Source organism: Fringilla coelebs (assembly GCF_963513975.1).
Source record: "Fringilla coelebs genome assembly, chromosome: Z".
Classification (NCBI taxonomy): Eukaryota; Metazoa; Chordata; class Aves; order Passeriformes; family Fringillidae; genus Fringilla; species Fringilla coelebs.
In genome coordinates, this window is record NC_140031.1 from 81732624 (window position 1) to 81744821 (window position 12198).

Below are 12198 nucleotides of genomic sequence, written 5' to 3' on the forward strand. Positions count from 1 at the left end.
ATTTGAACAGATTTCAAAAAAGAAAAATGGGAATTGAATCCTTTCACAGGGACATTGAAAAGGAAATTCATAGGTATAGTGCAGTGAAGAGGGTATGTTTCAGGGAGACGTAAGCATCGTTATAAACACACAGCTGTGAGGGATGACACAAATCCCTGTGCTGGTTTGATGACCCTGTCCTTTGTGCTGTAGGTTATGTCTGTCATCCAAACAGCCACCATCTCCTGTGGCAGGGGCTGGGAAGCTGCTGCTCTCTGTCACATGGCACCAAGACATCCTGACACCTGTGTGCATCACGTTTGCCTCTTCAGATTCTCACTCTCCCCCGTTGCCTTTAACAACTGCCTGCCCACCCCCTTTGGGGCCACGGAGAAGGCAGGCGAGTGTAAAATCCCATTAATTCATGCACGCATGCACAGGCACACAGGCAGGCACAGCTGTTGCTTCATAAATCAATAATAATACTCAGAAAATATAGAACTGGTTTTGATGGATTGGGCCAGCGCTGAGACACAGCTTTGACAACCCGTGGTTTTGTGACAGGAGCCTCCTTAGCATTCCTCGGATGAAACATTCTTGCTGACAGTCCTTGTGATCCTGGAGTGATACTTCAGAATTTAATAATAAGTAAAGTCCCTCTCCAAAGCAGCAGATTAGTCTCTCTTATTTCTATTATCAATTGCTTCCTCCCACTCTCCGGAAAATTGTTTTGTTGTGTTTTTGAATGAGTCCATTCCACAGACAAGGCTGTGCCATTTCCATTTTTGCACTGAGAATCAGTTATGTAAGACTGGGTTGGTTTTTTTTTTTTTTTCAAAAGTTAACTCTTTTCTCTTGGCTTTCCATTTTTTTGTTTGGGTTTTGTTGTTTGGTTTTGGTTTTTTTTTTAATTTAACATGAAGCATGTCAATATTTAAATTTTAAATACAGGGGATGCTGCATTAAAGATCATGTTGTTGATAATATAACTGCAGATATGCAGGGTTTTGACTGCTGAGACTGGAAGAAAATGAGAAAACAGCTTATTTTTTTTATGTTGCTATCTCCATCTTTTCCATCTTTCACTTTACCCCAATTATTTACCTCCAGCCATACATCCACCTTTCCTGTCCTCTTCTCTCTCTCAGCCATTTGCCTTTCTTTTTCTGATTTCTTTGTTTGAATCTTAGAACCATGCAGTTCATCTGCCTTCTCTGGTTTCCAGTCTATTGTTTCAGTGCTGCCTCATCTTGTTTCCTCCCTCTTCTGCATCCAAATGTACCTTCCACATTCCCAGCACACAGCAGCAAGGCGGAGGAACACAGAGCCACTTATCAATTTTTATTTTTATCTTTTTTCACGCAGAACAGAGAAGGGAGAAGCCCAAGATCTATCTTTTCTACAGCAAAATAACTCAATGGTGTGGGATGTCCACAAACAAATAAGCCATTAACTATTGATTTCTCCTAAGTGAAATCCTCCTACTATCCTCCCTCCACAATTGTTTTCTGTGGGCTCTCCCTCCTTCAGTGGGATTTTGGGCTTTCTGGATTTTTACCTAGATGTCAAATAATTCAAAAGTGTAAAAGAGCTCAGTGCTTTTTAACATTTTACTGCAGCAGTGGTTTTAAGAAAAAAATAATGTTTGTTCAGTAAGCAAACACATGGTGGATGTGAGGTGGCATAAAAGCATAAGGAAAATCAAACAGAACAGGGGAAACAATATTTTCCTGCGGGAGAGGAAAATAGAAATAAGATAAGTGCAGACAAAAGTCATCTTTTCATTTTGTTTTGCTTCATAAATTTATGCCAGGATAAAATATGTTGAATTCTCTATCTTGATTTTGACTCACCCAAGCAATTGTTGAAACAAAGTGCCTCGAATTGACTATTTTTCATTTATTTGTTTTCGAGTGTCTTCAACAATAGTCTTGATTACATCTTTTTCTTCAAGTATTGCAGGTTCTCTCTGCCATAACAAAAAACCTAAACCCCTGACAGAGATAAGCAGGTAGTGCCACTGATCTTGCCCTGCTGTTCCAGGTTGCTCTGAGCCCCTGGGGATGAAATCAGGACACATCCAGGATTTCCAGATCACTGCCTCCAGCGTTTTCCGTACCCTCAACATGGACATGTTCGCCTGGGAGCCCAGGAAAGCCCGGCTGGACAAGCAAGGCAAAGTTAATGCCTGGACCTCCGGCCACAATGACCAGTCACAGTGGTTGCAGGTAAATTTTCACGTGGATTTTCCCAGTTGTTTGTCTTCTTTGTGTTTCAGGCATGGGGATGGTTCTCTGGTTCAGTTTTACATTCAAATTCTTCTGTTTCTGGTCTCCCAACACTGCCCCAAGCTCTGAAAGTCCAACCTAGCTTCATGTTTTTGTTGTCACAGCTGCAGGAAAATCTAGTAGGGGATGCCACCACTAGCCCCAGTTTTCCTTTGTTAATGAGCAAAAATGGCGGTTGCAGATCTAATTCACCGAATTCCCCTCATTTGTTGAGAGAAATGAGTTTATTTTCCTCCCTTCCACCCTTCCAAGGCTCCATGGAAAAGCATATTAACTTTCAGCTCTGTGCACCTTAGCGAATCCTGCGCGTAGAAATTATCTTTGTCTAATTGAGGCTGCCCAAAATTACCTTGACAGGACTCTGGAGCCAGCAGGAGGGATTCAGCCCCTGAATCCATTATAAACCTGTGCACAGGAGTTGTTTTCAGGCCAGGAGTGATTCATACAACTCACTAATGTGAGAGATTTCAATAAATCACCAGCGTGGAAGCTTGTTTGACCAGCCACTGACACATTTACATTTTTTGAACTGTTGAAAATAGCAGTGTTTTCAGTCAGCTGCCACTTTGCAGTGCAGCTCTCAGTGGGAAGCCTCAATAGCACCAGACATGGCTACTAACCCCCTGCAATCTCTCCACTTATAAATTATGACATATTAGCCTTTTTTGCCTACAGCTGCTAAGCAAGTTAGGAATATGATTAGTGGGTTTTTTCCCCCAAGTTCACACACTTTCCACAAAAGGAAGGAGAAATTGCCCTATCTATTTAACTTTGGAATAGCTGGAGATCCTGAAATCTGCTGAAATTCTTTTAGAGCAGCATGTTGGAAGAGCAGTTAGTAACTTCTGGAGAGGATGAACATTTTATTGCTGTGTTTTATGTTGGAGAAGCAGATGAAAATGTTTTTCCACAGGAAGGAGAGGTGGTTTCATCATATTTTCGCCCCATCAGTCAAACCAAGGGTGTTGAGAGGCTACCCAGAAATTTCCCGTTGTGTGTTCTTGCTCCCGTGGATGACAGTGTGTTTTCAATTAACTAGAGATGGCAAGGGGCTGGATAGTTAATCCTTGTATTTTCAAATTTTTCAGGCTGTTGTAGTCTTTCTACATTGGAAAGGATTTACCTGAACCTGCAAATTTAATCTTATCACTTGCACTGTCTCTTCAAGTCTTTGAACTATAAGGAATAATTTTTATTGTCTGGTCAAAAAGAAATTTGTGAAGAAATACTCATCTTTTAGTTCGTGTTTCATATGGCTATGTATTGAGTCAATTCCACAGGAATATTAACAATCTACCTTTTCCTGAAAATCATTATACATAATGATATTTCCTCAAAAAAGGATCCTTACATTTCATGTTTGGGAAATAAAAAAGAAAAAAAAAAAAAAACACCAAAACTAAACCCCAAAAGGCATTAAATCCACTTGTTTTTTCAGTGCTTAAGGTGGTCATTACCTTCTGCTACAGGCTGGTTATTCTGAATTCAGGCCATGACTAGAGACAGTCTCATATGCTTCCCGTGTAGGTAATAATTCTGTAACAGAGACATGTCTATCATTTGAATTCATCTTTTCATTCTTGTTCTCCCTGCTGGTAGCTCTCTGTGGGTTTTTTGGTGGATTTCCTTTTCCTTAAAACGCAGAGCATTATATTGAAGCCTTACAACACATTGACTGAAAGGTTTATCATCCTGCTGCTGCTTCCACGGAGTTCAGTCAAAACACATTTGTAAGGAAAAGAGTGTGAAAGCAAATGTGTCTGCATGCCCTTCTCCTTCAGCCATTCCACAAAGAATTAAGCCCAGAATGATGATTCCATGGTACTCTGAAATGGGCTTAAAGCCAGACATTCAGCCCAGACTTCTGGATTTTGCTGAAGTAGCTGGCTTACCAATATCATATTTGCCATGTCAACTTTCCATGCCTTTTGAATGGTCACAGGCCTTTCTTGCTTTAAGTTTCCTGATTTTCACAAGAAAGCCTGAAAAAATGTGGGCAAAGCCTGAAAAAATGGGGGCAAAGCCTTGCTGTTTGACTTGTAGGATTATTGTCAGGGTGTGTGGATGGCTTGAACAGATCTGATCTGACTAAATGTCATTGTTGGGGTATCCTTGCCTAAACACCATGGCTACCAACAGTTTAAAAGCTGGTGTGCTGACATCCATCTCAGAGCACCTGCTGTGATAATGTTTGCTGAGAGGTGATGTTTGAATCATGCATCAAATGCTACTTGCACTTTTGGATGAACTCTGGAGATAAATTCTCCTCTCCCAGGAGCTGGGACTGTTTTACTCAGTTTTCCCTCAAAAAGAACTCTGAATCTCCTACATATTCTCAAATGCAGCCATTAACAATTAAGGTCTTTGGTTTAAAGTGTTTCGGATTGCTGCATTCATAATTTAGGAATATGACGTATTTTGTGTCTCCAGGCACAGAATGAGTATATTTGGGGACAAAATACTCACCTTAATCATGCTGCAGTTATTGAAAATCTGCTGTGACTTAGACTCTACAAGCTACAGATTGCACACATAACATTTATTTACACAAAACTCCACCATTATCAATGAAAAAAATGTATTTTCTTGACATGAAGGGAAAGTTAAGTAGATGACATGACTAAAATTGTACTTTTCTGGCTGTGTCATAAACTTGGGGCTGAAATCCCCACATATTTCCTCAAAGATACCCTTGTCATTCCCTTGAAGAGGATGCTGCAAGTTTTTGGAGTGCTCAGGCTCTTTCTGGACACAATCCAGGATTTCTCTTCCATTTGGTCACTCCACCTACCATTTCTTCACTTATTTGGCATTAAAAGATATGATGAAGTACTCCCTGCCTTATGCCCCAAATGAGGCACTGAGGCTGTAAAGATTATTTTAAAAAGTGCAGCTGATGTTTCAAATGCTTGGAAAATGCTCTCTTAAATAGATTTTTGCCACTCCATATCTCATCTTCCTAGCTGAGGGCATAACTCAAAATAATTAACATTTTTCTCAAAATTCATTCCCAATCTACTACTAATTTTCTGCTGTTATAAATTGTGAAATCAGGGCAGCAGTTTAAACTCCCTTTTCTTTATTTACTGTTAGTTAAATTCTGTGGTGTCACTTCTTTGGTGTCTCCAAACATCTGGAGCTTTCTCCTCCCACTCAACCATCCCCTCTGCTTAAATTGTTTTGTGTCTTGTCCTAGTCCTGACTTTGCAGCCATATCAGGGTATTGTCAGTATTTTATCTTAAAACTGATGACATGTTGGTTTTTTTGAAGGCAACAGCAATGTCAAATTACAATATTTCTCCTGCTGATTGTGGAATCAGCTAAGCACTATTAGAGAAAAAGCAGTTGGTGATAAACTGTTGGAAGATTGGCAGAGCAACTGTTATACCTACATGCTTTAAAAATATGGTGATTGCCAGTGGTATAATAGATTTGGGTTGGGTATTTTCCAGCCAAGCTAATCTCCAGTATTAGAAAATATGACTAGGATTCCTTATCAACGCCATTAGATTGTCTCAGAGCTGCAATCAAATTATTCTTTCAGTTTAATGCATAGCCATCTTTTTCACATCAAAATGCCTCTTGTTTGAAAACAAAGGCAAAATTGCATTCCAAATAATTATCCTCTTTTCGTTATACATATACAAAATGCATCTCTATCATGCCATCATGGTATTCATCACTTAAATTCATTTATATTTATATTCATTTTCTAGTATTTATTTCCAGTGTTTAAGCTTCCAAGTGATCAAATCAAAGAGTTGTTTTTTAAAAGCTAAGCCAAACCCAGCTTCTATTCTGTTTATATAGACTAGTTTCCAGAAGTGGAAATGTGTCTTTACTCTGCCAGCCACAAAGAAAGATGGACAATTAACTTAAATTATAAGAGAAATTTTTGAACCAAGAAAGTTGTATGAGGTGACTCCTTTTTTTTAATATGGGAAGAGAACATTATTTTCCATCTACTTTTGGTTATCTCAATTTGTTTTAATGCTGGCATTCATCTCAGAAATAAGGAATGTTTTTTACTCTCTCACGTGGCTTTTTCTTCTTGTCTTATCTGTTATTCCACCTGACTCTTTTCCCCTTTTTTTATGTAACAATCTGTTCATTTGAAATGAAGTCTGAAAAATCTTTTGAGATACAAAACCACTATACCATAGCAATTCAACAACTCATCTGGAGATCTGTTCAACAACTCACAAGGAGAAAACACTGTGGATTGTTTCATTTTCTTTTGACAATTAGTGTCATTAGCAAAGCATATATTACTACCAGTACTGGTTAAAATAGCCAAATAAGAGATGTATAGGTGGCCTACAGTTTAATTGCTTTAACACCCACACTGAGTGAAAAACAAAACAAAACAAAACCAAAAAAAAGGAAATAAAACCAAACCAAAAACCCAGAAAATGCTTAACAACATCTTAATTAAATAAGGGCTTGGAAGACGCAAAATTGGAATAGGATGAAATGTTCATTTAAGACCAATCTGGTAATTAACATAATGAGGAAATTGCATGACTTCTGGAAGGGTTGGATTGCTAAGCCATGCACCATGAGTGGGCTTGGAGAGACAGGGTGTTCTGTGGGAACTGTGAACTGAAATATATCACATTATAAACAGAAGACACCTGTATTTCTCTGCAGCTTTATTAAAAACCACTAGGCCATGAAAAAAATCAATGCTCTGTACAGAAACAGCAACAAAATTGGTCTATGGTTCTCCAGATGCAAAGCTGGTGCTGGTTTTTTATTAGAATTTCTCACAATTCTAAAGTTCTTAGATTTCAGATAACAAAATGAAAATTGTGCACAGATCAGCCTTTTTTTTTGTGCTTTCTGTTGGGATAAAGAAATATATTTACAGTCAGTATTGACCATTTTATCTTTCCAATGCAAACAGATCTCTTTTCTGGCAACTGTCACTTCTATTTGAAGAACTTCATTTGGGCATTGGGTTTTGGCACCTCCTTGCTCTTGATGAGTGCCTGCCTTGATGAGTGGCTTCACAGTGCCACACTCAGTTCACACAGCCTGGTAGCGCACAGGATGCATCTCAAGGCAGGTTGGGAATAAATTATTAACACAGATCTTTCCCACTCTTTGCCAGAGACTCGCTACAGATAAATTTTCCTGCAAAAAGGAAGCCAGTGGTAGGATAAATTAATAATGGACAAAGAGCTCTGAGAAATTTAGTCAAAGACAAAAGGAGATGAAGACTGATGCCCACTTCTAATTTTCACACTGCTGAATGTACTGACTTTGCATTGCCTAGGCTAGAATCTTAAACAGGTCGCTTTATTCATTCTTCAATTGCCCATAAACCATAGCCTTAGTTTTGCTATTAGATAGTCACCATTTGCTTTTAGGACAGCGTGCAGCTCAAGATGACAAGATGAACAAAAAGCTTCTTTCCTTTCTATTTATTTTCTCTTTTTATTTTTTTTAATCTTTTTATGTTACCAATCTGTTGTTAACAGTGCTAACAAACACGTACTTTACAGGAATTGTATTAGGAGTTATGCCTTGATTTCCTACTCAAAGTTGTCTTCCAGCAGTATTTGATGGCCATTCCAGGGGTCACACTGTAACTCAGTTTTTTCCCTAAATCATTTCAAATTAAATGCATTATTCACATTAATAATGCTACTAAATTGCGCATTTCAGCATTGCCCTTCCTAAATTGCTTTTGACTTTGCAAAGCTTTCCTGTGCAATTCATTTTATGGAAATGTTTATAGTAGAAATTGAATTTAAGCCTAGAAATTAAATAAGGCAGCATAAAATCTTGGTTTATTTTGCCTTTATGCTTTATTTAGGCTGCATTCTATCATTTAGGTAGCAAAGTCTGAAGCATCTGTAGAATCATTGATTTTACTCTGGCGAAATACAGAGGGATTATTGGAAGGACCGACAGAGTGTAGGAGCTCTCTGTTGCAAGTTGTCCAGGAAATAGGTATCCAACAGACCCACCATGATTATATTCTGTGAGAAAAAATTTGTGTGATGTCACATCCATAGAATCATAGAATCATCAAAGTTGAATGAGCCTTTTAAGATCAACCAGACCAACCATCAATCCAGCACCACCACTGTAAACCCTAAACCATTAAACCATGAACAGGAACAAAGACCCGGTCTGAGCTGTAAATTCGCTGTGGATAAGAGTTTATAGTAGAAAAATGTTGTGTTTCAGAGTCCTGCCCTCTGCCCTGAATTATATTCCCAGCCCTCTCTGTTAAGCCTTCAGTAAAAACTAAGGGGTTAAATCCAGAGCCTGCCTTTGACACATAACAAAATCATCGTCACTAACGAAAATTACTTGGGAAGTTTCCCTAAGCAGTGGAATCCTGCAAGAGAGAACTGTCAGCTCCCTCCCTGACTCGCAGCTTTTCTGTGAGTATCACTCCCCTGCAGATGAAAGTTAAATTGAGTAATGACCCATTTCCTATTACAATAACAGGTTTTGATCTTGCCTCAGAAAATCTGGGAGTGTAAGCAAAAACTGCCTGGTTGTTGTGAATTTTGATGTACACGGGATCTGAGGCTGAGGCAGTTTTTTGTTGCTGTGTGTTTGCAGTGGGGATGTTGGTGTTAGGTGAATAGCAGCACCTTCTGAAAAGGCATGAAATTTTAATGGAAGGATGTTAGTTTTCCATTGTTTTAAATTCTTGCCTGTTTTATCAAGCTATCTTTTCCACTGTCTTGAAATAATGTTCTGTCTCAATTTGTGAAGCAGAGGCATATTTCCCTTGCACTCCCTTAAAATAATAAAATAGCTAAGCAATTGTTTAGGTAAGAAAACAGGAAGAAAGGGTCCAAATGTGTCTCTTATTCGTGCCCTCTTCTTCCATGGCGGTGCTTCAAAATAGCATCCATTTTTTCCTAATAAAATTCTTTGTTGTTTTTGTAGCTGCCCCTGAATTGGTTTTTTGACTCAAGCAGAGTTGGTCACAGTTGTTTCATCTGAAAATGATAGAGAGAAGCAGAACGACATTGTCAAGGTCAACTATCTTTAAGAAGCAAAAAATACCTGATGTAAACACAGATGAGCCAAAAAGCCAGAGCCTGATGAGGGTGAAAGAATGGAACTGCATCTAGCTCTGTTTTCCAAGAACTTGATGCTTTATTAACTGGGATATGATATTTTTATTAGCCCTGCAAATATTACTTTTTGAATAAGCAAGACACTTAATATTTCCTTCATGTATCTGTCAGCATCTCATGAGTAAAATATACAAGGGTCAAGGAAATCTATTCTTTTCTGAATAGGACTCAATTTTACATTCTTTTTATGCCACTTTGAAAACACAGTGCTTGAAGCTTTGTTGTGAGATTCTGGTTGACTTCAGAACATTACTGTTCAAAATCTGCTATTCATTTTTGTATTCTGTTCCCTGCATAAAGAGCACAGGAACAGATTGATTCCTATCTTGTCAAATGAGGAACAAAGATGGTATCTTTTTAGCTAAGTAAATAATGAAATTGAGACACAAACATAAAGAAGGAGTGGTGGAAAAGGAACTTCAAATTAATCTAAATTTGAAGGCAGCAGAACATTTTGCATCTTTCTTCAGAGGAGGGGGAAATGTGCTTAAAACCAGGCTGACATTTACCTAGCAGTAAGCAGAAAATGAAATTGTCATATCTCAGCATGTTAAAGCATCACATAAAGTAGATATGAGCATTTCCCAGCTGGTCTCTGAATCTTAACCTATTCATTGATTTCATCACGTATTTTTCCCTAATAACACCCTACTCAGAGTTAAGTGTTGATCCAACCAGAATATTTGGCTTTTTTGTTTTGTTTTGTTTTTGATTTACATGTTAAGTCAGGTGTGTCTCTACAGCAATGTGATGTGCAAGACCCTCTTTGCACTCTACTTAATAACATTCATCCTGCTCACTCCTCAAGTACAGCAAGAGCATTTCCCCTGTCAGAAAACATGACAGAAAAGAGAAAATCTCAGCAAAGAAGACTTTAAAAGGGAAATCACTGTAGACACTGAAATACTGCAACTAAACATTTCCCCAATTATCTGGGTCTTGTTCAAGAGCACCTTGAGACTTGTAATATCAAGTATCACAACAGACTTTCGTCAGATTTTCCTCACTGTTTCTTTTTTTTTTGCTTGTGTTTCTATACATCTATTCATTCAACAGCCATAAAGATATAAATAGAGACTTTTTATTTTTCAGAACATAACTGTGCTATTTAGTGTTATAATTCACTTATGACATTAGGACAGAGGTGAGAAGATACCTGAGTTGACAGTGCTCATACTTACATTTGATAGTTTTCTCTAAAATAAGCCAGAAAAAAGGTTATTTTAAAGCAATGCAAGCTTTGAAAGTTAGTCCTTGGGATTACAAGAACTTCCTGCTTAATTATGTACTATACATAACCAAGCCTTAATTGCTTTTGTTGCTGGAGTGATCTCCTTAGAAGCTTCATGTTTAATTAACTACAAGATATATTAATCCTATTTCAAGCCATCCTTTCTTTGTTGTATAATTAAGCAGAAAAGTATTTTCACAATTAGAAATTAATTCTACATATAACTAGTGAAAAGGAAGCACCTCTGTAAAGAAGACACAGGTCTGTTTTTTCCAATGACAGAAGTAAAAATTTTTAGACAGACCTTAATGGGTTATCTTTGTTAAGAGGTAATGAGAGTTACAACATACCAATAAATTTTTCAGCTAAGAATTATTAAGAAGAAAACTATCAGAATATCACCTGAAGACCTCAGTGCAGATGGCTAATGACCTCCCTTTGGCAGCATCAGAAATTCAAAGGCTTGATATGTTATTTATAAATATTGGAACAGACCCTCCCTGCACATTTCTTTATCTGAATTTTTTTTCTTGACTTTGAGGTGTTCTTCAGTTTGTCTTATTTATACTTTGGCTGTGCTATGTCAGATACTGCTGCTATAACACAAGATTAAGAAAAAACATTGTGAGTACAGTTCTGTACTTTGCTACAGAATCCTGAGCATCCTCAACTTTTAGCAGCCTCAATACCACCTTGGAAGAGAAGTTAAGATTTGTCCCTTTTTTTGAGAGAGGGGGAGGTAGCAGAGACCTTTGGCTGATGCAGTTTAACAGAACAAAAGAAAAAAAGGGAGATTTTTAGGGGGTGTTTATCTGACTCACCAGCTGCTTTACACAATGATGCTGAGACTACAAACCTCACTGATCAGCTGAGTTTGTGTAGGTGCCTCCATGATGCTATGATTATTATTATTAAAGAATGCTATACTAAAACTATACTAAAGAGCAGAGGAAGGATACAGACAGAAGGTTACAAAGGATGATCATGAAAACTCGTGGCTGCTTCCAGAGCCCCGACACGGCTGGCTGTGATTGATCATTAAGTAAAAAACAATTCACATGAAACCAATCAAACAGCCACCTGTTGGACAAACAATCTCCAGACCACATTACAAAGCAGCAAAATGCAAGAGAAGCAAATGAGATAATATTCTTTTCCTTTTTCTCTGAAGCTTCTCTCTTTCCCAGGAGAAGAAATCCTGGCGAAGGGATTTTTCAGAAAATATGACACTGACAGAGGAACTCTGCGTCTCAGCAGGAGCTCAGAGCACACCTCAGGGGAACCTGAGCCAGGCCCAAAGGAGCTGGTGGGAGCCGGAGTGCTGTGGTAACAGGAACACAAAAATAACACATTCACCCTGCTCCTTAGACAAGCCTGGCTGTGCCTTCCATGCAGGCCTGCCTTCACTGGGATGGTCACTTGACTCAAAAAACCCTCAGAGCTGCCTTAAAACACCTTCTTCTTTACTTACTACTGCTAAACCATTTTATTTTTCACAGCATCTGCCACCAAACCTTTTATTCTTTTCACTTCCCCCCAAATACACACACACACACACACGTATAAATTGCAGGACCACTGTAGGATTTG

The 12198-nt window shown here is 38.3% G+C and overlaps 1 protein-coding gene across 1 annotated transcript in view; it reads left to right on the forward strand.

Annotated features, from left to right (window-relative positions):
- EDIL3 (EGF like repeats and discoidin domains 3) overlaps positions 1-12198 on the forward strand; it is a gene marked incomplete at both ends in the record, with an annotated part of 230782 nt that overhangs the window by 184754 nt on the left and 33830 nt on the right. The window contains one exon of the mRNA XM_084224587.1: positions 2023-2207. Within this exon, the coding sequence (XP_084080713.1) occupies positions 2023-2207 (185 nt within the window). The remainder of the gene's footprint in view (positions 1-2022; positions 2208-12198) is intronic.